Raw genomic sequence first — 24,253 nt, forward strand, 5'->3', positions numbered from 1 at the left:
CCTTAATGGCTTTTCTGTTTTTAATTACATTAATATACAACCATCACCAAGCCATTGAAATTTTAGGTATTTCCACTTTAAAATTTATAATGAACACAATAATAAATATTTTTGTTTAGATTTTTCCATTTTAAATACACCCTTAGGATATATTACCAGTAATGTGAATCTTTTTTTTTTTTTAGGCAATGGGGGTTAAGTGACTTGCCCAGGGTCACACAGCTAGTTAAGTGTCAAGTGTCTGAGGCCAGATTTGAACTCAGGTACTCCTGAATCCAGGGCCGGTGCTTTAACCACTGTGCCATCTAGCTGCCCCAGTAATGTGAATCTTGAGTAGAAACATATAATCAGTTTTGCAGCTGATTATAAAGTACCAAAATACTTTCCCAAATGTTCACACCAATTTGCAATTCTACAAGAAATGTATACTTGTTTCCCAGAAGTATTGCCAAGATTTAAATTATTTTTTACATTTTTATGGATGTGAGATAACTAAAGTTTGCTTAGACATGCATTTTTTTTAGTTTATAGTGAAGTTAAACTTTTTTTCCCAAGTGGTGATGGTGTAATATAATAGACCACTGGGTTTGGAGTCATAGACCTAGGTTCAAATTCCAGCTCTCATACTCAGTATGTGATGTTATATGTCATTTATTTCTTTGCAACTTGATTTTCCTACCTGTTAAGTGAGGATAATAATATTTATGCCCCTTTCCTCAAAGGGTTATTTAAGGACATTTAAAAAATCCTAAAGCGCTAAATAAATATGAGTTATCATCTTTATCAATTGTACTTTTTATTAGGCTTATTATTTTTATTGCTGAGCCACTGTTAGTGACCCTTGAAAGATCACAAGGAAGAGGAATTTGTGCAATATTAAAGAGCTAATATCCCATTTTTAAAAGGCAACAGTATGGAATCTGCCAACTGTAGGCCTATGAGTTTGGCTTTGATTCTTGGCAAAAATTTTTAATGAATTATCCAAGGAATAGTTGGCAAACATTTACAAAGGAAGCCGTGATTTTTTTTAAAAAAGAGCCAGCAATGACTTCATCATGAACAAATTGTGCCATACAAGCCTTATTTCCATTTTGGACAGGATTATTAAACTGATAGGTCAGGGGGCTGCTAGAGGTCTAGTTTTCCCAGATTTTACTAAGACATTTGACAAAGCTTCTTATTCTCCTCTTGCGGAAGAACTGAAGAGATGTGGCTAGACCATAGTATAGAGGGATTTGGATAGGTTGGGGGATTCATGATCAGATGAAATTTAATGAAGATATCCCACAAAAAAAAAAGAAATGTAATGAAGATAAATGTAAAATCTTACATTTGGGTTTAAAAAATCAATTAATGTTAAAGATGGAAGAGGCACAGCTAGATGGCAGCTGGTTTGAAGAAGATGTGGAAGCTTTTGGTGGTCTTGAGTGCTCAGTACTAGTCATCAGGGTGTGATAAGGCAGTCAAGAAAGCTAATGTCATCTTTGGCTGCATTTAGAGAGGAATAACATCAAGACAAGGGAAGAGGAAGATCCTGCCATACTTTGACCTGGTCAGAACCCACTTGGAGTATTCTGTTCAATTCTGGGAGTAACATTTTAGAGAGGACAGTGATAAGCTGAAGAGGGTCTAGAAACAGGTAACCAGGATAATGAAAGGTCACAAGTTGATACCAAATGAGGATTGGTTGACAGAATGGAGGAGACTTACCTTGGAAAAGAAAAGATTTGGTGTGGGGGAGGGGGAACATAACTATCTCCAAGTATTGGGGGGTGGGTGAACTATTATATAGAATAAGTATTAAATTTGTTATGCTTGGCCCTTGAGGGCAAAAGTGAGGGCGATCAGCAGAATGTGCAAAGAGGCAAAAATGGGCTTCATGTGAGGGGACACTTCTTTTTTTTTGTGAGGCAATTGGGGTTAAGTGACATGCCCAGGGTCACACAGCTAGTAAGTGTCAAGTGTCTGAGGCCGGATTTGAACTCAGGTACTCCTGAATCCAGGGCCGGTGCTTTATCCACTGCGCCACCTAGCCACCCCAAGGGGACACTTCTAATAACTATGGAAGTTATCTGAAAGTAGAATGGCCTCCCTTAGGTTGGTGTGAGATCTTCCTCACTGGAAGTCTTAAAGTGAAGTCTGGATGACCAGTTGTTGGCCATAATATAGAGATTTAGGTAGGATCAGCTTATTCCTACAAAGAAACACATTTAAATTAAGGACACAGCTACATTGTAGGGTGAGCATCTTCCATGTGCTGACATGTGGGCAGGCAGCTGGGGGCAAGGGAGAATTGGGATATATTTGTACCTGCCTTCCCTGGGTGGTAACTTCCTTGGAGAAGGGGAGAGCTTACCCAGAATGGGAATCTGATTTAGGAACAGTTCAGGCTGCTTATGCCACCTGGTGATGGTTCTGACACTCTGCCTGAATCAGCCCTAGGGATGTGTTTGAGAGCCCCAGAGATAACCAGCAGAGTTTTAAGCCACAGGAGGATGATCTTAATTTTCTGTACTCACCTGGTCCATGGAGAACCACATATTTTTGTCTGGCTTTAAGTCAGTGCTATCTTCCACCTCCTGAAGTCCCTTCACCCGAAGGGCTCCTGACATTGCCACCCTCTTTGTCTTCCATCATATTGACATCCAGCTTCCCCAGTGTTTTTGTTGAAGAAAGATTCATTTCCCTGATGTTTAATATACCCAAGTTTATCACACACTAAACTTCTGCATAATTTGGGTTCTATTAGGGACATATTTATTCTATTCCATTGATACATTTTTAAAGCTTTTGTCCTTGATTGGGTAGTTTTTATAATCACCACTTTCTGTTATGTTGTATTTGAGGGGCAAAGCATAACCTTAGATTTAGGAAAATCTGGGTGCAAGTCTTTCCTGTGACATACCAGCTGTGACCCTGGGTAAATCACTTAACCTTTGGCATCCCAGACACCAGAACTCCCCGCATCCATGGACAAGACCTCATCCCCAGGAAACGGGATAAAACAGACCAACCCTGGCAGTAGTCTCATGACTTTTAGGTGGCATCATTCTTTTTTTGCGGGGCAATGAGGGTTAAGTGACTTGCCTAGGGTCACACAGCTAGTAAGTGTCAAGTATTTGAGGCTGGATTCGAACTCGGGTCCTCCTGAATCCTGGGCTGGTACTTTATCCACTGCACCACCTAGTTGCCCCTCGGTGGCATCATTCTAACCAGCACATGCCTAATTATTTTTCTGTTCTTAAAAAATGAGCCAATTTTGTCTCTGTCCCTGCAGGGTGTGGCCAATGCATTTAGTATCGCCTACCACTATATCCACAGCCGGGAACACATCTTGCATGTGATAGCAACTGCTGCTGGCTGGCTCCGAATTGTAGCACCTGGTATCAGGAATATCACCACATTCCTCGTGGATCCTGGACAAGACCAGGTAAGTCGTGCTGGACAGAATCAAACTTCAAGAATATGATGGAATCTGTGAGCATTATTGACTTTTTGTTATGTATAAATGGGAGCACTTTTGAATTTAGCTGGTGTTCATTTGGAGACATTTTCATACCTGGTTCTCTTGTGCATAACCCCCAAAAGATCCTGGATCTATGATCTAATGTGATCTTCCTGGATTATACATGAGAGGCAAAAGTGGTCTACTAGTAAGAAGCCTAGACTAGAGTCAGAAGACTTGGGTTATTGCCTTGTTTCTGTTATATACAGTCCTGGGATCATGGGAAGGTTATTTAACCTTTCTGGGCATTAGTGAAGAATGAAATGTGCCTTCATCAAGGCAAGTCCAGTCAACAAGCACAACACACTATGTGTCAGATACTTTGCTGAACATTGGGGAGATAAAGGCAAAAACCCCACTATCCTTGCTCTTATAGTTCATAGTCCAATGGGAGAGACAATGTACAAAGAACATGCACATATGTACATACAACGTATATAAATGGACAAATTATTAAAGGTGACCTAGCTATTGAATACACCCTCTGATGGAATTGGTTCTAATGTGTGGGTTAGAAATCATTTTAAAAATATGAACCAATATAGACATGAAGCAATATTACTATTTTCGTTAAAGATCTTCTTCCTCCTGTTTCTAGAGGTATTGCATCCATTCATCTTCATGGGAATTCCACATGCATAGGAAAGAGTATAAATCATTGTTTTTAATCCCATTACTGTGAGGTATTTGGTATGGAGAGATTAAAAAAAACATTTCATGGGGATAGTTTGGGATTTTGTTTTCACATTCATAGATTTATAGCTAGAAGGGAACTTTGGGGTCACTTAGACCAACCCCCTCATTTACAAATATAGAAACTAGGACCCTTATAAGTTAAGGGACTTGCCCATGGTCACACAGGTATTAAATGGTGGAGCTGCAATTTGGACCCAAGTCCTCTGATCCCAAATCCAGAAGCCTTTTTTATGAACTGCAAATTCACATTTATAGGTCCATGCTCATAACCATGGGAGATGGTTTGAATTGTTGGCTCACACATCCATCCCTTCAGCAAATTTTTGTTATCCTTAATAGGAACATCTTCCTGTGATAAAAATTCTAGAGGATCCCACAAAGTTGAAGACACTGTCTCTGCATTCAAAGAGCTTGTGATCATAGGTGGGTGTGGGAGGCCTCAGGTCAAGGTCTATACTGACATCTAAACTTAAAAACAACATGGCAGCTATAACAATATGAAGTTCCAAATGATTCCAGATGGAGAGAGAGAGAGATCCAGGAGTGTGTTGGAGGCAGCTCCTGACACCTTCTCAAGAGTCAACCATTAAATTTTCAGGGTGAGCATATATGCTTCAGAAATTGGCGAACACCACAAATCAGGGCTTGATTTAATATTTTGTTGACTGTCTAGACTTAAGAAAGTGATGGAGAGATGCTAATTGTGCAGATTAAGTTGAAGAGTTATGAATTTTCAGACAGCCTTTAGTTAAAGATTTACCAACACATCCCTGGAGAGAACACTGTGGTTGTCCATATTTGGGGGTGAAAACTGGCTGGGCTGAGTATCAAAACATTTAGAAGGTGTGCCTTAACCATACTATGATAAGCGATGCCTCACTTATCCAGAGGTCACTGAGACAATGTGACACAATTGAGAGTGTGCTGGCTTTGGAATCAGAAAACTTGGATTTTCTTCCTGACTGCTACTTACTGCTTGTGTGACTTTGGACAAATTACCTAACCTCTCTTGTCCTCAGTTTCCTTATCTGAAAAACGAATTTTCCCAAAGGTCCCTGTCAACTCCAGATATGTGATTATATTTGGAATATAGCTGTTACCAAGAATCAGGAAGTAAGGGGAAAAAAGGCCTCTGGGCACATGAAATAAATGGCACCAAATCCAAGAACTAAAGTTTTGTGTAATTTTTACATAGGAGTAACTTGATAAGTCTTTACTATGAAGCTATACTTGTGCTAGATATCTTTCAAACAAGCTTGATTATCTAGTTTTTCAAGCCACAGCACTTCAGAAGCAGTAAAGAGAGCCCGGTACTTCTAGAAATGGTATTGGCACCTTAGTGCTGTCCAAGGTCTAGCTTAGTCAAGAACTCAGGAGCTGCTGTCCAGTGCTGGAAAAGCCAATGATTTCTAATAGAGGTCACGGGTTTCCTTTGTTTAACTTTAGGCCATTAGCCTTGTCCTTCTACTAGGCTTGCAGAACTGCTTCTAGTGACCAGTGAAGAATAAAAGGCTTACTGGTTGTAATTGCACTAACCAATTCCTAAGCTTTCTGGGAAGGTTAATTTATTATTTTTTCTTTCTTTCTTCCATCCTTTCCTTTCCTTTCCTTTCCTTTCCTTTCCTTCCTTCCTTCCTTCCTTTTTTCTTTCTTTCTTTCTTTCATCTCTTGTTGTTTTCCCCTTGTAGAATGTGAGCTCTTAAAAAAAAAGAAAAAGGAAGAAAGAATGTAAGCTCTTTGAGGGTAGGGACTAGACATCTCACTTTTGTTTGTGTAGCATTGACACTAAATTTACATTCTACAAACAGGAAGCAATATAGTAAAAAATAAATGATACAATGTATGTACAAAGCTCAGTGATTTGGGGGAGGACACCAACAACTAAGGTAATTCTTGGCTTCTTAAGTCATGTTTGTATATGAAATATCCATTATCTCTAGTTTCTTTCCATTCTCCCTAGTCAAATGTGTTTCAGGATTAATTATTAATCCCATTTCCTCCCTTTTCTCTTTTCCTTTTGGACCAGATCTGTGACTTCAATAGTATAGAGAACTTCCAGTGTGGAAATTCCTGTTTCTGGTGCAAATTAACCAATGCAGCATAATGGAAAGAGGGCCAGCTTTGGAGTCAGAGGGCTCTGCCTCTTCCTAGCTGTGGGATCTTGGGCAGGGCAGATAAGCTTTCTGGGCCTCAGTTTCCCCACATGCAAAATGAGGGAGTTAGACCAGATCACTGGTGTCAAGCTCAAATAGAAACAGAGGCCATACATAAGGATCCCTGCAGGCAAATGTGGATTTAGAAAACCACATATTAACATTCTCTGTTTTATTTTGTTAAATATTTCCCAAGAACATTCTAATCTGGTTCAGGCCACACTGGGCAGTGTTGGGAGCTGCATGGAGCCCTTTGGTGAAGTGTTGGACATCTCAGAACTAGATGGCTTCTGAATCCCTTTCCAGCTCTAAGGCTATGATTCTAAGAAGTTCTTGAGAGTTTCCTGGGACACTTTAGAGGATTAAGTGACTTTCCCACTGTCACACTCACAGCTGATATGTATTGAACCGAGGTCATCCTGATGCCTAGACAGGCTCTCATTATGCCACAGAGCAATAAACAAGATTGGTACAAACATAAATGGCACCTCAGGGTCATGCATCATAATCATCCCAATGGTGAGGGAGAAGGAAGAAAACTAGATCTGTGGTTTCCTTGATATAGGGAACTCCAAAGTAATGAAACTCCTCCCACCAGTGCGGCGCAGCACCTCAACAGCTATATACTCTTGGAGAGTTGTCTAGAACCTCAAGAGATTGATGAGCCTGAACCCAAGTCTACCTGGCATCACAGCAAGCCCACTAGTCACTGAGCCATACTGCCTCTCTTTAATCTTCCCCTCCCATGCCTTTCCTAGGTGGAAGGTAATCAGAAAAATACATGAACACACAGAGGGAACTAATTCTGACTGAACTGAAATCTCTTTTCCCTTCCTCCCCTCAAGGATTCTGATTATGTTCTACGAAAAATTATGTACTTGGACAATAAAAGACGCATGGAGATCTTCTCCTCTCCTGCCATCCTCCACAGGAGGGAGAATCTGTTCAGGTATGTAGGTGAGACTCCTGTGGCTCCATATGGTTATTCGAGCATCAAGAACGCCAGCCCCTCAATGATGCTCTGGAGCACCAGATCTACTGGCTGGATCAAGGTGTGAGTGGGTAGACTCTTCCAGCTCATTCATCCTCAAACAGCCAGAAGGTGGCACCTGCCACCCATGACAAGTAAAGGAGCAATGAAGGAAACTTTCCTAAGAGTCTTTTCCTGATATTTTCTTGACAGAGTAGAAATTCAGTTAAAAGCTGGTCTGACTATAGGACTCATTAATCCTATTCTTTTAAGAGAATGGATCCGCTAATTAATATAGGTGCCCTCTGAACACATGTTCTCATATTAAGTGTTTGAGTCTGGAGAAGAGGAGGCTCTTTATGGACTCTAACACACCTTGAAATTGCTTTGGAATAGTGTTACCTGTGGAACACAGGGAGGCACCAATTAGCTATGGACACTTGCAGAACATTGATATAGAGAGCCAGCTATGTTCAATCATAGAAGTATGGATTAGTAATTTCAGTGATATCAGGAAGTCCAGGAGGAGGGGGCCCTTCTCTATCAATACAGATTGGAAACTTCTCTGCAACTTAGAGTCTTAGGGAAGAATTAGTGGAAGCAGGAATACTGATTGGCTGTGTGTCCCTGGACAAGTCACTTAGCTCTATGCCTCAGTTTTCTCATCTGTTAAAATAAGGGAGTTGGACCCCATAACTTCTAAGGTGCCTTTGAAGGTCTCCTAAGTCTCTGATCCTATGAGGATAAGATGGGAGGTAATGAGGGTCTAGACTAAAAAAACAACAATAGTAATAGTAATAGATACCATTTACATAGCTCTTGAAGGTGTGCTTTAAAGTGCTTTACATATTTTATTTCATTTGAGCCTCACGACATTTCTGTGAGATAGCTGTTATTTTTATCTCCATTTCATAGATGAGGAAACTGAAGCTGAGAAAGGTGAAGTTTTACTCATCACATAGCTAAAAATCTTCTGAGGAAGTGTTCAAACTCACATCTTCCTGACCTAAAGTCCGATGCTCTATCCACTCTGTCACCAACCGCCTCTGAGATGGGGGCAGTGGAATTGTAGTGGAGAGGACTGATAGAAGTATTCAGAGATAGGAAAAGCAGAAGTTGATGAATGATTTATGGGGGGAAAGAAGGAAGAAATAGAAAAATATCAGTTAACAACAAGGTCCTGTAAACAAGGGTGACCATCACAGTGGTACCACTGATCAAAATCGGGTGGTCACAAAGGGGATTGGTTTGGGAAGAAAGAGGAGACGCTTGGGTTTGGACATGTTGAGTATTATATGCTATTGAAACATCCAAGTAGAGATGACCTATGGGAAGTTTGACATAGAACATTTGGGGAAAAGGTCTGTGTAGCAATCTGGGTAGAAATACAGTATGGGATGCTGAAAAGAGCAGTGACATTAGAATCAGAGGACCTGGGTTCAAATCCCAAATCTCTGTCACCCTCTATTGCATGTCCAACCACCTTTGGGCAAGTCACTTACCCTCTCTTGTCCTCAGTTTTTTGATTTGAAAAATGGGGTATTTATGGCCTCTAAGATCCTTTCCAGCTCCAAATATGGGGCGCTATGGTCTGAAGCAATGGAGTGAATGAAATCACCAAGGAAGAGAGAAGGCTGAAGAGGACCAAATCTTGAAGAACACCAAGGACACAAAGAACTGATCTGATGAAGGAGAGAGGAGTGGTTAGAAAAGTCGGAGGGAATCAGTTACTAAGCACTTATTAAGCACCAAGTATGTGGCAAGTGCTGAACTAGGCACTGGGGATACAAAGAAAAATGTGTGACAGTGCCAAGTAGGTTACGTTCTATTTCTAATTTTTTTAATTGTTTTTTATTTTATATTTAGAATTTTATTTTCCCAAATTACATGTAAAATACAAATTTTGACATCAATTAAAAAAAACTTTGTGTTCCAAATTCTCTTCCTCCTCCCCCCCAAGAACTCAAGCAATTCAATATAAGCTATACATTAGCAGTCATGCAAAACATCTCCACATTAGCCAGGTTGTGAAAGAAAACAGACAAAAACTTCAGCTAAAGGAACTAACAAAAATTATGATTCAATCTGTATTCAGATACCATCAGTTCTCTCTCTGTAGATGGATTGCATTTTTCATAATATCTTCAGAGTTGTCTTGGATCATTGCATTGCTGAAAATAACCAAGTCATTCACAGAAGATCATCTCACAATATTGCTGTTACTTTATATACAGTACATTTAACTTTGCATCAACTCATGCAGGTCTTTCCAGGTCTTTCTGATAGCATCCTGCTCATCATTTTTTATAGTAAACTACATTTATAAAGTACTTTAAAGAGAGATTTCCTTACAATAAACCCATGAGGTTGGTTATTGCAACAACAGTAATAGATAACATTTATATGGTACCTTATACATCATCAACAACCATTCATCATCCACCAATCCTCATCAATCAATCCTCCTCCTCATCAATAGATCCTCATCTTCATCATTCAATTCTCCTCCTCCTCATCAATCAGTCCTCATCATCAAACTCTTATCAATCAATCCTCATCTTCCTTCAATCATCATCAATCAGGGGCAGCTAGGTGGCGCAGTGGATAAAGCACCGGCCCTGGATTCAGGAGGACCCGAGTTCAAATCCGGCCTCAGACACTTGACACTTCCTAGCTGTGTGACCCTGGGCAAGTCACCTAACTCTCATTGCCTCGCCAAAAAAAAAATCATCATCAATCCACCCACCATAATCCTATTTTTAATTGTTAAGATAACTTTAAACTTGACAAATGCCGAATAAAATGGGTGTTTATGTGCACTATAGTATATAGACTGTATATGCCATATAAGTATTAATATACGCTGTAAAACAGAAGAAACTCATAGAGAAAATCTAACTCTATGTTGAGCTTGTTTTCTTATTAATCAGAGAATAAATCCACCATGAGACTTTCAAACTGTCTTGCTTGTGTAGGATCCCTTCTGGCCTCTCTTCTCATTCTTTTTTTCTTGCTTGTTTGGGAACCTTGTTCTTGGTCTTTCCCTTCATGTTCTATTTCCAAATGAGGAAATTGAAATCCCAAGAGGCTGACTTGCCCACTGTGACACAGGTTAAGTGCTTTTACTCTGGGAAAACCAGGAGAGTGTAGCATCAACAGTATTGAAGAGCAATAGAAAAGGCAAAGAGGATGAGGGAGAAGAAAAGTCAGGTTCAGGGAGCCTTGTTTCAGTAGATGGCGGCAGAAAACAGATTGCAAGGGAGGTGTGGTGAGGAAATAGACACTGGGTGTAGACTGAACCTTCTCTGTCTTTATTTATTGTTGTTTTCCAAGCTCATGTAGTAATAAAAAGAATAAATCTTAAGTATATGTACAATGAGAATTCCAAAATTCTTTCTGAAAGTTTGGCAGTGAAAGGGAGGGACTATTGCAAAAGGAATAGGTTACCTATTTTGTGTTGCTGTGGGTTAGTATCAATATTGCTGTGAGCCCATAGACCTTCTACTTCCATATGTAGGCACACGGGCTGCTTTTGTCTGAATATAGAATGTTCATTTCCTCCGAAGCCCCTTTCCAAATGATTATTTTATTGCTACTGGAGTTGTCATTATAAATCCAGGAATTTCACTCCAAGGACATTCAAGGGGTATCATCTTGATACAGACACATGCATGAAGAGTAAAAGAGGAGTAAATGGATCAGCCAACCAACACGTATTTATTAAGCACTTACTCTGTGTTCTTAGGGCAGGTAGGCGGCACAGTGGCTAGAGTGTTGGACCTGAAGTCAGGAAAAATCCTCTTCCTGAGTTCAAATCTGGCCTCAAACACTTACTAGCTGTTTGACCCTGGGCGAGTCACTTAACCCTGCTTGCCTCAGTTTCCTCATCTGTAAAATGAGCTAGAGAAGGAAATTACAAACCACACTAGTATCTCTGTCATGAAGAGTAGGAAGTCACTGAAATGATTGAACAACAACAACATGGGCTGCCACTGTGCTATATTTGGGGGATACAAAGAAAGGCAAAAACAGTCCTTGCCCTCCGGGAGGTCACATTCTTTTTTCTTCTTAATAATAAACATTTTTATTTACAGTTTGGGGTTCCAATTTTTATCCCTCTTTCCCTCCCTCCCTCCTCCCTGAGGCTACAAAATTGTTTATACTCTTTGGCCAGGAGATCGGCCAACTACAGCTGTACCGTAAGGATGTTATTGAAATGACAAAAAGCCCTCTCGATATGACAATATTCCTGGCATCATTACTCATCACAGTAGAAAAATGGAAATAGCCCATGGGTCCAATCTTTGGGGCATAGCTAGACAAATCCAGGCATAAAACTGTTATGATATTATTATGCCATGAGAAATAGTGGGATAGATAGAAGACCAGCCTTAAAATCATGAAGATCCAGGTTCAGATCCTACCTTTGGGCAGAGAGAACATGTGTCTGTGTCTGTGTCTGTCTGTGCTTTTCAGTGAAGATGCAAAGAAGCCGTGTCTATTATGCCTTGGATGTACTCAACACTTGATCACCATTTGTTGTGTTGAGACTTCCTAAGGGAATTCTAGCACCTCTGCTGTAGGGTGTAGCTGTTCTGGTAAATGGCTGCCAATAGGATGGGCTGATGTCCTACTCTTTGGTCTGTCTGCTTCTGTTCCAGAGACTCAATCTTCAGAAGCACAGACACCTCTCAGGTTATTTTCACCTATGCCCTCGGGACCTATCACATAGTTGTTCCGCTTCGAGACAGAAAGGGCCAGGCACTGGGGTCGCTTGATTTTACCACGGCACAGCGCAAGACATTGCCAGTTCAGGAGTATAAAGATCTACAAAAAATGCTGAAGATAGTCCAAGCAGCCTGCAACGAAATAATGGGCGAATGCTCAGGAGAAATCAAGCAAAAACATGTCCTAGGTAGGTATGGCATTCACTGTAGGGTTCTAGGGGAATAAGACATGAGGGAATCTGACTAGGTGACTGTGGGCATGCTACTTCCTCATGCAGGGGTTTATACTAGATGACTCCTAAGATGTCTTCCAGGGGGGCAGCTAGGTGCCACAGAGGATAGAGCACCAGCCCTGGATTCAGGAGGACCTGAGTTCAAATCCAACTTCAGACACTTGACACTTACCAGCTGTGTGACCCTGGGCAAGTCACTTAACCTTCATTGCCCTGCAAAAAAGGGGGGGGAGGGGAGGAGATGTCTTCCAGATCTAAAACTATGAGCTTTTTTTTTTCCTTGAAAGAGAAAATTCCAAATATAATATGCTCAACCCCCCCCCCCCATTCAAGAAAGGTGGCATGGGTCACTGAGCAGGTATGTGCTGCCATGGACATTGCTGAGAGATGTCTTTTTGTGATTGCAGAGATTGAGTACAAAGGAGAAGTGCAGAAGGCAGGAATCCTCTTCTTCCGCATCATGCTGAAAGAGGTGCAGGGGAGGATCCGGGAACTTGACCCTCAGGCCTTCAAAGACCTGAAGCATTATTATGATCAGTTTTTGTCCATGACATCCGGCTCCTCATCCAGTGAAAAGGTTCATCACAGGCCTTCTACCTTGGTCCATGACATCATAAAAGCAATAGTGTTGCTCATTCATCCGGAATGGGAGAATACGGAGACGGTTGAGGTCTGGGATCAGTGTAAAGAGGTGAGCCCTAGAGCCATGAACTTTGCTGCAGGGGACCCATGGTGTCCTGTCACCTACTCATCCTTCTGCTCTCTGTCTGCAGCACATTACCAATGAATTGATTGAAAAGCTTTGCACCTTTGATCCCACGGCAGAAAACGTCAAAATTGATCCTGATCTCATTTCTAAATATATCAAAGGTAAATGGCCTTCTTTCTCTTTCTGAACAATACAGCCCAAATGCAATTCAGGGCCTTGGGTTAGAAGGGAAGGGCAACTAGGTGGCGCCCCAATGCATCGAGTGTCAAATCTGGAGTCAGAAGGATTCATCTTCTTAGGTTCAAATCCAGCCTCAGGCACTTACTAGGTGTATGGCCCTGGGCAATTCACTTAGCCCTATTTGCCTCAGTTTCCTCATCTGTAAAACAAGCTGGAGAAAAGAATGGCAAACCACTCCAGCATCTTTGCCAAGAAAACCCCATATGGGGTCATGGAGACTCAGACATGACTGAATAACAACAGATGAAATTGAGACAACAAAAATGATTGTGGGGGGCAGCTAGGTGGCGCAGTAGATAAAGTACTAGCCCTGGATTCAGGAGGACCTGAGTTCAAATCTAGCCTCAGATACTTGACACTTACTAGCTGTGTGACCCTGGGCAAGTCACTTAACCCTCATTGTCCTGCAAAAAACTAAAACAAACAAAAAACAAAACAAAACAAAAAAATGATTGTGAAGGTTGGGGAAGGGTGGACAGTGAATCTTTGTATCAAATATCCCTGATAAATGCCTGATATCCAAGATACATAGGGAATTAACATAAATATATAAGACCAAGAGCCATTTCCTAATGGAAAGTTGTCAAAGGATATGAACAAACAAGTCTCAAAAGAACTATAGCATATATTTATTTATTTATTTATTTTTGGTGAGGCAATTGGGGTTAAGTGACTTGCCCAGGGTCACACAGCTAGTAAGTGTTAAGAGTCTGAGTCCGGATTTCAACTCAGGTCCTCCTGACTCCAGAGCCGGTGCTCTATCCATTGCTCCACCTAGCTGCCCCAGAACTATAGCCTATAATCATATGCAAAAACGCTCCAAATCGGTAAGAATAAGAGAAATGCAAATTAAAGCACCCCCAGAAAATTGGCAAAATTGAAGAAAGACAAGAATAAGAATGAGGCAATATAAGTCAGTTCAATACACATTTATTTGTACTGTACATTTATTCCCACCTTCTGCAAGAAGTGTTTAAAGTGAGCCTCCTACCACAGCCAGTGACTGATCTCTGAGGTTATCGCCAATTTCTTGGTCTATATCTTGTGTGCCCATGGTTGCTTATAGGTTTCTTTCCCACTAGAATGTAAACTCCCTGAGAGCAAGGGATGTTTTTGCTTTTCTATCTCCAGTACTTAGTATCTCCAGTACTTATTGCCTTGACTGAACATAGGAAACAACAAATGCTTGCTTACTGATTGGTTCCACCAAAAGGTGTGCTGGATGCTGAATATACCAAAATAAACAAACCCAGGGCCTGCCCCCAAGGAACTAATGTTTTATTTAGGGGAAACCACGTGTATACCGATAAGGAAATTCAAGTTACATACACAATGAATATTCAATAATTTGAGTGGGTTGAGTGGGGTTAAGTACTAACAACTCAGGAGATCAGGAAAGGCCTTTTGTAGGAAGTGATACCAGCTGAGTCCTGAAGGGAGCTAGGAGTTCTATGGGATAGAGGTGAGGAGAGGGAGCATCTCTGGCATGAGGGACAGCTTGGGGAAAGGATGGAGACGGAACGTTGTATACAGAGACACCCATGTGAAAGATTGCTTTTGTTTTTTGGTATGGCTCCAATCTGTATGAGCGAGCTTGTGTGGCTGGAAGGGAGATGGTCTGAAGGAGACTCATCTGTAATCATCCTAGAAAGGAGAGATAAAATCATATTGTGAAGGGGTATAGATGTCACACTCAGGTGTTCTTGGCTTCAAAGTCAGCCACCTGTACTTCGTCCCTTTGTACCCAGATGCATAAAACATAAACCCCAAATAAATACAAGTGCCTCTCACCCATTAATAACCAGCAGATGGTGTGTAAAATTAGTTGTCCAAACCAGCCAACACTTTTGTTAAGGATAGATTTTTAATGACTAGAAAACCCAAGTGTTTGTATTCCTGAGTGCTTCCTGCAGGAAAGGAAAGGATCGTTTCTGTTGACTTTGAATTGTGAAATTTGCCGACAGCACCTATTGAATTAAGAGAAAAAAATACTGTTTCACTTGTGTAGAGAACATTGCTGCTCTCAGACCCTCAGATGGGCTATTTTATTTATTTAAAGTCCATTGAGTTGGTAGATATTTCTACTTTCCCTTAAGTCTTTATTTTGAGGCTACCTGGTCACACAAACATTTTCCAGTTCAATGGGAGTAAGGAAATCTTTTAATAAGCATTGTTTATCCCATTAGTATTTGGTTTTGCATGAAATTAAAGAATTTATTTGATTAAAAAAAACCTGCCGGGACTTCAATTCAATCTTAATTTGAGCTAAAGTTATAGAGCATGAGGAAAAACCAGTATAACTAGCTGATTTTTGCCCTGGAAACACATCTGCCAGCTGGGGATCCTCCTCCCTCTAAGTATACAATTTTCAGCTTGGGCTAGGTTTCTACCCTCTCTCTCACCCCATAGTTTTTTGATTTGGAACTTTGAAGAGTCTTTTTTTGTTTTGCTCTATCTATAGCAGTTGATTTAATACCCCAACTATTAAATTTGAGTAGCTTGGACAGCTAAACATGCCTCCTTCTGCTCAGCAGAGAGGTGGTAGACCGCTGCTGTGGAATAAGGCACAGGCCATCAAACTTGGTCAAGGTGCTGATTTGTTTTGGTTAACTCTACTTTGTTTTGGTTTTTTGGCAGGGAAATAAGGGTTAAGTGACTTGCCCAGGGTCACACAGCTAGTAAGTGTCAAGTGTCAAGTGTCTGAGGCGGGATTTGAACTCAGGTCTTCCTGAATCCAGGGCCGGTGCTTTACCCACTGCACCACCTAGCTGCCCCAACTCTACTTTGTTAAAAAGGAAAGTTATCTGGGGGGCCAGAGAGGGAGTCATGAGGAAATTATACTGATGTATTTTTTTTTTTTAGAGAATCAATGAAACCAGGCAGCTGGATGGTGCAGTGGATAAAGCACCGGCCCTGGATTCAGGAGGACCTGAGTTCAAATCTGATCTCAGACACTTGACACTTACTAGCTGTGTGACCCTGGGCAAGTCACTTAACCCTCATTGCCCTGCCCCCCCCCCCAAAAAAAGAATCAATGAAACATTTTAAAGGAAAAAACCTTAACTAGTCTAGTTTAGTACAGAAGTAAGGATTTCTCATAAATGGGCCTTTAATTCAACACTTCCAACAATAGCCTGTTGTATTTCTAAAAGAACAATTTCTATGTAGGAAGGGGGGGGGAATCATTAGAAAGTTACAGTGCTAGGGGGCAGCTAGGTGGTGCAGTGGATAAAGCACTGGCCCAGGATTCAGGAGGACCTGAATTCAAATTCAGCTTCAGACACTTGACACTAGCTGTGTGACCCTGGGTAAGTCACTTAACACTCATTGCCCTGCCCCCCCCAAGTTACAGTGCTGTCATAAAAAAGGAGGGGGCGGCATCAATGAAATATTTTTTTTAAACAAGTAGATTTTTTATTCAAAATGTCCAATAGAGCCCTGTGTGTTCCTGGGAAATGACTGTCTTGTGAAATTAAAATGTTCATCAAACTAAGAGCTATTAAACAACAATCATCAAACAATCAAGTCTTTATTAAGTGGCCACAGGGTGCCAGGCACTCTTCTGCCAAGTAGTCTGCCAAGCTTTGGGGATACAAGTACAAAAAATGATGCCTACTCTCAAGGAGTTTACAATCTAATGAAGGAGACAACAAGTGCATATAAAATATATGCAGAATAAATATAAAATAACTATTTTATATACATACACACAAAGTCATTAAATAATAGGTAGTTTGCAAGGAAGGTGGGGCATTAGCAGATGGAGAATAGGAAGGGTTTCATGTAGAAGATGGTGCTTGAGCTGAGTCATAGAGGAAGGGAGAGGCCTTCAGGCAGAGGTAATGAGGGAGTGTATACCAGCTACAGGGGACAGCCTGTGCAAAGGCACAAACACGGGAGATAGTAGAGTAAAGGACAGCTTGGGTGGAACACAGAATACAGGAGGGGGAGTGATGTCCAAAATAAGTCAATAAAATGGCCCAGGATCATTTTATTTTAGAGGCTGACAAAATAAAGTCAAAAGCTTTGGGTGACAGTAAGTTCTTCCGGGCATGAATTTGATTCAGGATCTCAATGGCAGTAAAAACCAGAGTGAACAAGTACGGGAGGGAAACAAATAGAAACACATTATGCATTGAAAAAAGTGACTAGAGCCATCAGGTCACTGGGAAGTGGCCCTGTCTTCTCTTCACTGGTCTCGAGTCCTGAAGCTATGAAAAGAACCTGCTGGGCTCTTATATCTCTCACCTTTGAGGTGCCACTTGTGCCCTCAAGACCTCCCAGGAACAGAAAAAGAGGGGTTGCTTCATTGGCAAGGCCGTTAATGTAGATGTTCTTCACACACCCATCTGTGGTTGGAAAAGTCAGGGGCCTGCAGCACCAGAAATAAGACAGGGAGCCTTGAATGGAGGGGAAATTTGTCCACTTCCTCCCTGAGAATTACTAGGGAGATAGCAGAGGAACTTCATGATAAATGCACATGGGGCCCCCTTCATTTGGATGGCCAGAGAAGCCCTGGTCCACCCCTACCTCATAGGCTTCAGGGGAGCACAGCTCCTAAAAAGAACCCAAGATGGGCAAAGGAATAGTAGGCACTAATGAGGCATGACTGTCTTACAAAGCTACTACTGGTTTTTTAAGTGCCTCAGGTAGAGGGATGGCTTAGGTTCACTAACTCTTATCTCATGACTTTTTTCTTTTTGGACCAAACTTGTGATTTCATGGCAATGGGAGTTCCCTTCACCATTGACATTGGGTGACTCTTCTGAGTTGCACAGGGGGCACCAAGAGAGTCAGTATCTTAGGTAGGCATCACATATTGGGATGTGTCAGAGGCAGACCTGAATCCATTTTCCTAACTCTAAGGCTGGCTTCTCCATCCATTGCACCAAGTGCTTCTTCCTGAGTAACTTGGTCATGTGTGATAGAGCTAGCCGAAGAAAATGGGCCGAACTATAGCATTAACTTTGTAAAGGGACAAGAGAGTACTAGGTGAGAAGGGGTGTGGATTACGTGACCACATTTCACTCTCAGATACTGACATGCAGGAGTGGATCCCAGTGGCTATGAGGACTGTAATGAAGTGAGAAGAATCCAGGTTTTAAATCTGGATAGGAGCACATAGGATTGCAGCATCTGTTTTTGTTTTTAGATCATTCCCTAAACAGGCATGGAAAGGAGTTAGAAAATTGTACCTTCATGGATCAAGAATATTGAGGGGGAGGGACAGCTAGGTGGCGCAGTGGATAAAGCACGGGCCCTGGATTCAGGAGGACCGAATTCAAATGTGACCTCAGACACTTGACACTTACTACCTGTGTGACCCTGGGCAAGTCACTTAACCCTCATTGCCCCACAAAAAAAAACAAAAACAAAAAAAGAATATTGAGGGGGGAAAACCAACATTGACTGAAACCCTGGTTAAGTACTTATGGAAATCAAACATAAATCTGAAACATCTGTCATCATTCTGGGGAAATGAACACACTCCGTGACTCCGTGTGTTCCAATCCCTACCTGCTGTCCTTTGATCATGGGTAAAACAAATTCTGAGTGAATATGTGTGTGTCCATGTTCAGAGAGAGAAAGAAACTGAGCACAACTGAGAGATTTCTGGATGTATTTTTCACATTTTGATCCTGGGCCCCTTTAATAACTTCATCGTGGGGATACTCTGGACAGAGTTTCATTAAAGAAGTACAAAAGACAAACCTAGGTCAAGATATCTTTTCCCTTCCCTTTGTCAGAAGAAAATAGAGAAAAAAATTTTTTCCTAGCAATCATTCTAGTATATGTCCAGATTCAACCCTAATTGTCATCAGTGTTGCTGAGATATAATCTAGAAGTCTGATAGAGTTTTTCAAAAAAAGTAAATACTTTTATTGATGCTTTTATTTTATTTTTTTAATTATTTTATTTTTTTTAGTGAGGCAATTGGGGTTAAGCGACTTGCCCAGGGTCATGAAGCTAATAAGTGTTAAGTGTCTGAGGCTGGATTTGAACTCAGGTCCTCTTGACTCCAGGGCCAGTGCTCTATCCACTGCACCACCTAGCTGCCCCTTGATGCTTTTAAAAAATAGCATTCCCAGTGTCTTGCTCATACACTCAAACTGATCCATTGGCTTTCTCTGACAAGGCATATCACGTTCTACATCTATGGTCTCCCACCTCTCTGCCATGAAGAAGAATCTATGTTTCATTTGTGATGCTTAAAATCTAAATGTGTGGTCACCGTAAATTAGAAGCTTTAGCACCCGTCTTTGGGCATTAAGCATTTATTAAAGCATACTAGGTATTAGTAAAAAGGAAAACACGTGGAGTTCAGAAAGTTAAGAAAAGGCCTGTCTAGCCTAGAGTTCCAGCCTGGTCTGGTTCTTCCTCAAGCCCTCCACCATGAGCCTGCCCAAGCAAACTCAGTATGGAAGCTTTTTATATGTTTGGAGGAGGGGTGGTCCTTTCACACTGCTTCAAGCTGATTGGTTATTGTCATCTAAAACCATTAGTTCACTGGACTTGAAGGTAGTCTGTGTGGAATTCAAAGACCTTAGCTTCTGAGAACAATACCTACTTAAGGGATTGTGGTTACAATCTAATTAATTTTAAGTAGCCTAATCAACAAAGTCAACCGCTCTCACTTAATTCAATCCGTTTAGATTGATCTCTAGGTGGGGCCTTTGAGTATCTGCCAAATCCCATTATTTTATCACACATTGTCAGTTATCAAGTTTGGCTGCTGAATTGATCAGAATTCGATAAAGACATTTATTTAATTTCAAACACGTGACTCAATGGGAACCATAACTTTATAACCTCTGGCTATTTCCCAGCTTCTTCAGTAAGAAGCTGAATATAATCATATATATATCATATTATATATTATATATCATATATATTATATATCATATAATCATATATATATATATAATATAATAATAGCTGCATCCGAAGCTGATTTCAATCCATCAATAAGCAGATATTAAAGTGTTTATGACGTGGCTGGTCCTCCACTAGCCACTTGAGAGACAAATAAATGAAAACTCCCCCTTCCCTCAAAGACCTCATATTCTAAGGGAAGAGACAGCATGTTAGAGAACTAGAAGGAAGATAACTTTAGAGACAAAGGCACCGTGCTGGGGGCAAGGGTGGGGAAGGGATGCCTGGGAAAAGCTTCATGCCAAAGGTATAATTTTCACTGAGTCTTGAAGGGAGCCAGGAATTCTAAAAGGTGGAAGGTACCAGTCAACTAGATGATAAAGGTAAGAGCTTCACAGTGATTTTATTTTTAAACCACCACCGTTTTCATCTGTGATCCGTCTACCCACCCGACATGAAATGAGTGAGGGAGAAACTAGGACAGGGGATAAAAGCGGCCCTGAAAAAAATCACCTCTGAGTAGGCCTTTCGGTTTGTTTTTGTGCAGGGCATTCCCGAAAGATCGTGTGGGTCCAGGGATCCGTTGCCATCGAGTACCTGTACCACTGGGCACTTACCTGTCTGTGTCTGATCGAGCTGAAAGACAAACTGAAGAGCAAATATGCTCCCCCTCTGCCCCCAGGAGAGATGTTCCAACATAGACTGCAGGTCAAATTTTAATAGACCAACCCTGATGGGGACGGTAGAATAGTTAAGGCTCTTTTTTTTCTACGTTCAGCTTTCTTTGTTAGCTGTTAAGATATTTTCATTTAGAAAGAAGCGCTTCTAGACAAATGCTTTAAGGGTCATTTTTAAACCACATCAGAGGAAAGCCTTGGCCCTAGAAAGATCAAAGTTATAAATCTCAGAAGTCTGGCCTTTCTAACTCCTAGAGGGTATCAGCATTGCTGGTTGGGTGGTGTTTCATTTTCTCCTTGGGAATGTCGGCTGAAAGGGAAATAGAAGGCTCAGGGTTGTGAAAAGACTCTAAAACAAAATAATATATTCCCTGTTAGAAGAACCAGAGTGGGGCTCACTTTTCATTCGGATTGCCTTCTAGTCTTTCTGACTCGTGGCCCCTTAGCCACTGAAAAATCATTTTAACCAGAAAGCCTTATGCAAAGAGCATCTTTGTCCCATACTCACGGGGAAAAGCCAACACCTTTGTTGCAGAAGGCCCTGCCAAGCTCAAGAATGGCAGAAAGACTTTTACTTGTTTGAAGCTTGTGATTACAACAAACTCTGCTGCTTGGCGGCAAGATTCCATCTTTGTAATAATGTATCCTATGGCAGAGTCCGTTTTTTAATAAAATTTTGGGAAATTAAAAGTTCTTTTTCTTTATTCAGTTGACAAAGTGTGATGTCTTCCAAATACTTTGTAATTTGAGATTGGAGGTTCCTTTTTAACCTTTTCTGATAAGATGGCAGTATTATTACCAGGCCTGATCTTGTGGGTTATCTGATGCCTGGCTTAACCCGCAAGCCTGTTTCATGTTTGGGAGAAAGCATCTCAGGTCATTTGCAGCAACGTTTCTAGGAACAATGTTCTTAAAGATATTAAACTGATAGCCACAAGCCAGATCACTTTGGAACATGCTTATGAAGAGCACTCCAGGAATACAAATGACTTTTTGTGCAGTCTGGAGGGGAAGAAGTAATGGGTGTGTGTGTGTAATTTTGTACCTGGAAAGAGAGGCAATATGACAGAGTGGATAGAGAGCTAAGTCCATAGCCCTGAAGAACTGGGTTCCAATTCCACTTGTAATATTTACTGATTACATTGTCCCAAGCAAGGCAACTTGTTAAGTCCTCTAGGCCAGGGCTCCTTAAACTTTTTCCACTTGTGACCTCTTTTTGCCTGAGAAATTTTTACACCACCCCAGGTATATAGATATATAAAATAGGTATACATAACTTTTTACTGTTGCCAAATTTTTCATGACCCCTACATTCAATTATGTGACCCTATATGGGGTCTTGACCCACAGTTTAAGAATCTAGGCTCTAGGAAACTCTAACACTATAAGGGGAAGTGCCCACCTGCTTTGATAGAAGGAATTGTCCTCACTTAGGCCTTCTCTGTACCAATTAAATCCCAGGCCCAGTTCCTATCCCAACTTGGAAAGTTGTAGCATTGCCTGGAGGTTGTGTCCCAGTTGGATGCTTCTCAACCAACTCACCAGGATAACATTGGTAGAAAAACAGACAAAATGATATATAGGGCTTGTTCATCTGAGTCCCTTGGAAATCCACTTCTAAAACGAGCAAAATGGATTAATGAGATGGTAGTATTATTCACAACTGCCAATGAAGATAATTCACTGGGATATATAGACAAGAAGTTACTTCAGAGGCCCAAACCTGAATAATTGACCTAAAACTACTTTTGAAGAAGTTAGTCTGCTAATTATGATCTACCAAAATTAAGACCAGAACATTGCATTATGGATATTCCAAATCCTTTCCATACATCCCCAAAGCCCCCAACCTAATCTACCCTTGACCCTTGTTGGAGAAATTTGATTCCCATTTTACTCAGGATAATCAGGGTTCTCTAGTACTCTTTTTTCTTCTTCCCCTTGACATATCTCAGTCTCTTCCTATCCTTTTCCACTTATCTCAGGAAAGTCTATTAGACTTGAATCTAAGATCTGGGTTCAAGTCTTGGCTCCTGCCACCCTTAACTCCTTGGATAAACTGAAGAGTATCCAGAGGAAGGCAAATGGTATGTTGAGGGGTCTCAAGACCATACCTTGGGGGGCAGCTAGGTGGCGCAGTGGCTAAAGCACCAGCCCTGGATTCAGGAGGACCTGAGTTCAAATCCGGTCTCAGACACTTGACACTTGCTAGCTGTGTAACCCTGGGCAAGTCACTTAACCCTCATTGCCTGCCCCCCCCCCAAAAAAAAGAAAGACCGTACCTTGTAAGGACCAGGTGAAGCAGCAAGGTGTAGAAGAGAAAACTTGGGGAGGGGGATAGAATAATAGTGATTTCCAAGTATTTGTGACCCTGGACTGAAAACAACACCCTGGATAGGGTATGAAGGACCAATTTAGTGAAAACTACCACCTCCTTTGTCTTAGGCACTATTCCTCTCAATACTGTTAAAAACTGCATAAACGTTCTCTTTTTAAAATTTATTTTTATTCTAAACTTTACAAACAACCCCCAAAAGGGGCATTTCCATATCCACAGTAGAACAGAAACTGCAGGTCTCTCTTCTATATAGTTTGCTTTTGGGGGTTTTTTTTTTTGTTTGTTTGTTTGTTTGGTTTGGGGTTTTTTTTGCGTGGGGCAATGAGGGTCAAGTGACTTGCCCAGGGTCACACAGCTAGTAAGTGTCATGTGTCTGAGGCCGAATTTGAACTCAGGTCCTCCTGAATCCAAGGCCAGTGCTTTATCCACTGTGCCACCTAGCTGCCCCCTCTTTTTGGTTTTTAATGTTCATAATAAGTTCAACCTGTAGCTTGCAAAGCTTTCCTGCTTGTCTATGTTTCTTTCTGGCCTTCCCTCTATTTTCTACATTAAATAAAATGCCTCAATGACCCTTTTTTCTTCCTTCCTTCCTTCCTTCCTTCCTTCCTTCCTTCCTTCCTTCCTTCCTTCCTTCCTTCCTTCCTTCCTTCCTTCCTTCCCTCCTTCCCTCCCTCTCGCTCTCTCTCACCCTCTCCCTAGCCCCTCCTCCTATTCTACTCCACCTCCCAGTAGAAAAAAACAAAAAGAAAAGAAAGCTCTTGTCACAACAAATTATATTAGCATTTTTGGCTGCTGTATCATACTGCTGACTCCTGTTGATGCTGCAGTCCAAAAGAACCCACAGATCTTTTTCAGACAAACAGGTGTCTAGTCACATCTCTACTATCTTGTACTTGTGCATTAATTCCTATTAAATTTCATCTTCTTAGATTTAACTCAATGTTAAAGACTGTTGGGATCTTTTGAAAAATTCTGACTCATCCAATGTGTTAGCTCCCTCCCAACTTTGGGTCATCTATAAAACTGATCAGCATGTCAACTATAGCTTTATCCAAGTCACTGATTTAAAAAATCAATAAAGCGGGGCAGCTAGGTGGCGCAGTGGATAGAGCACTGGCCCTGGAGTCAGGAG

General features: G+C 41.2%; 1 protein-coding gene across 1 annotated transcript in view; it reads left to right on the plus strand.

Moving 5' to 3' along the window:
• EFCAB5 (EF-hand calcium binding domain 5) overlaps positions 1-21,362 on the plus strand; it is a 139,848-nt gene extending 118,486 nt beyond the window's left edge. Inside the window, exons 16-21 of the mRNA XM_044005291.1 lie at positions 3,278-3,430; positions 7,200-7,303; positions 11,986-12,239; positions 12,692-12,975; positions 13,058-13,154; positions 20,654-21,362. Of these exons, the coding sequence (XP_043861226.1) occupies positions 3,278-3,430; positions 7,200-7,303; positions 11,986-12,239; positions 12,692-12,975; positions 13,058-13,154; positions 20,654-20,826 (1,065 nt within the window). The 3' untranslated portion in view covers positions 20,827-21,362. The remainder of the gene's footprint in view (positions 1-3,277; positions 3,431-7,199; positions 7,304-11,985; positions 12,240-12,691; positions 12,976-13,057; positions 13,155-20,653) is intronic.
• Positions 21,363-24,253: the final 2,891 nt, after the last annotated feature.

Source organism: Dromiciops gliroides, chromosome 4 (genome assembly GCF_019393635.1).
Source record: "Dromiciops gliroides isolate mDroGli1 chromosome 4, mDroGli1.pri, whole genome shotgun sequence".
NCBI classification, from domain to species: Eukaryota; Metazoa; Chordata; class Mammalia; order Microbiotheria; family Microbiotheriidae; genus Dromiciops; species Dromiciops gliroides.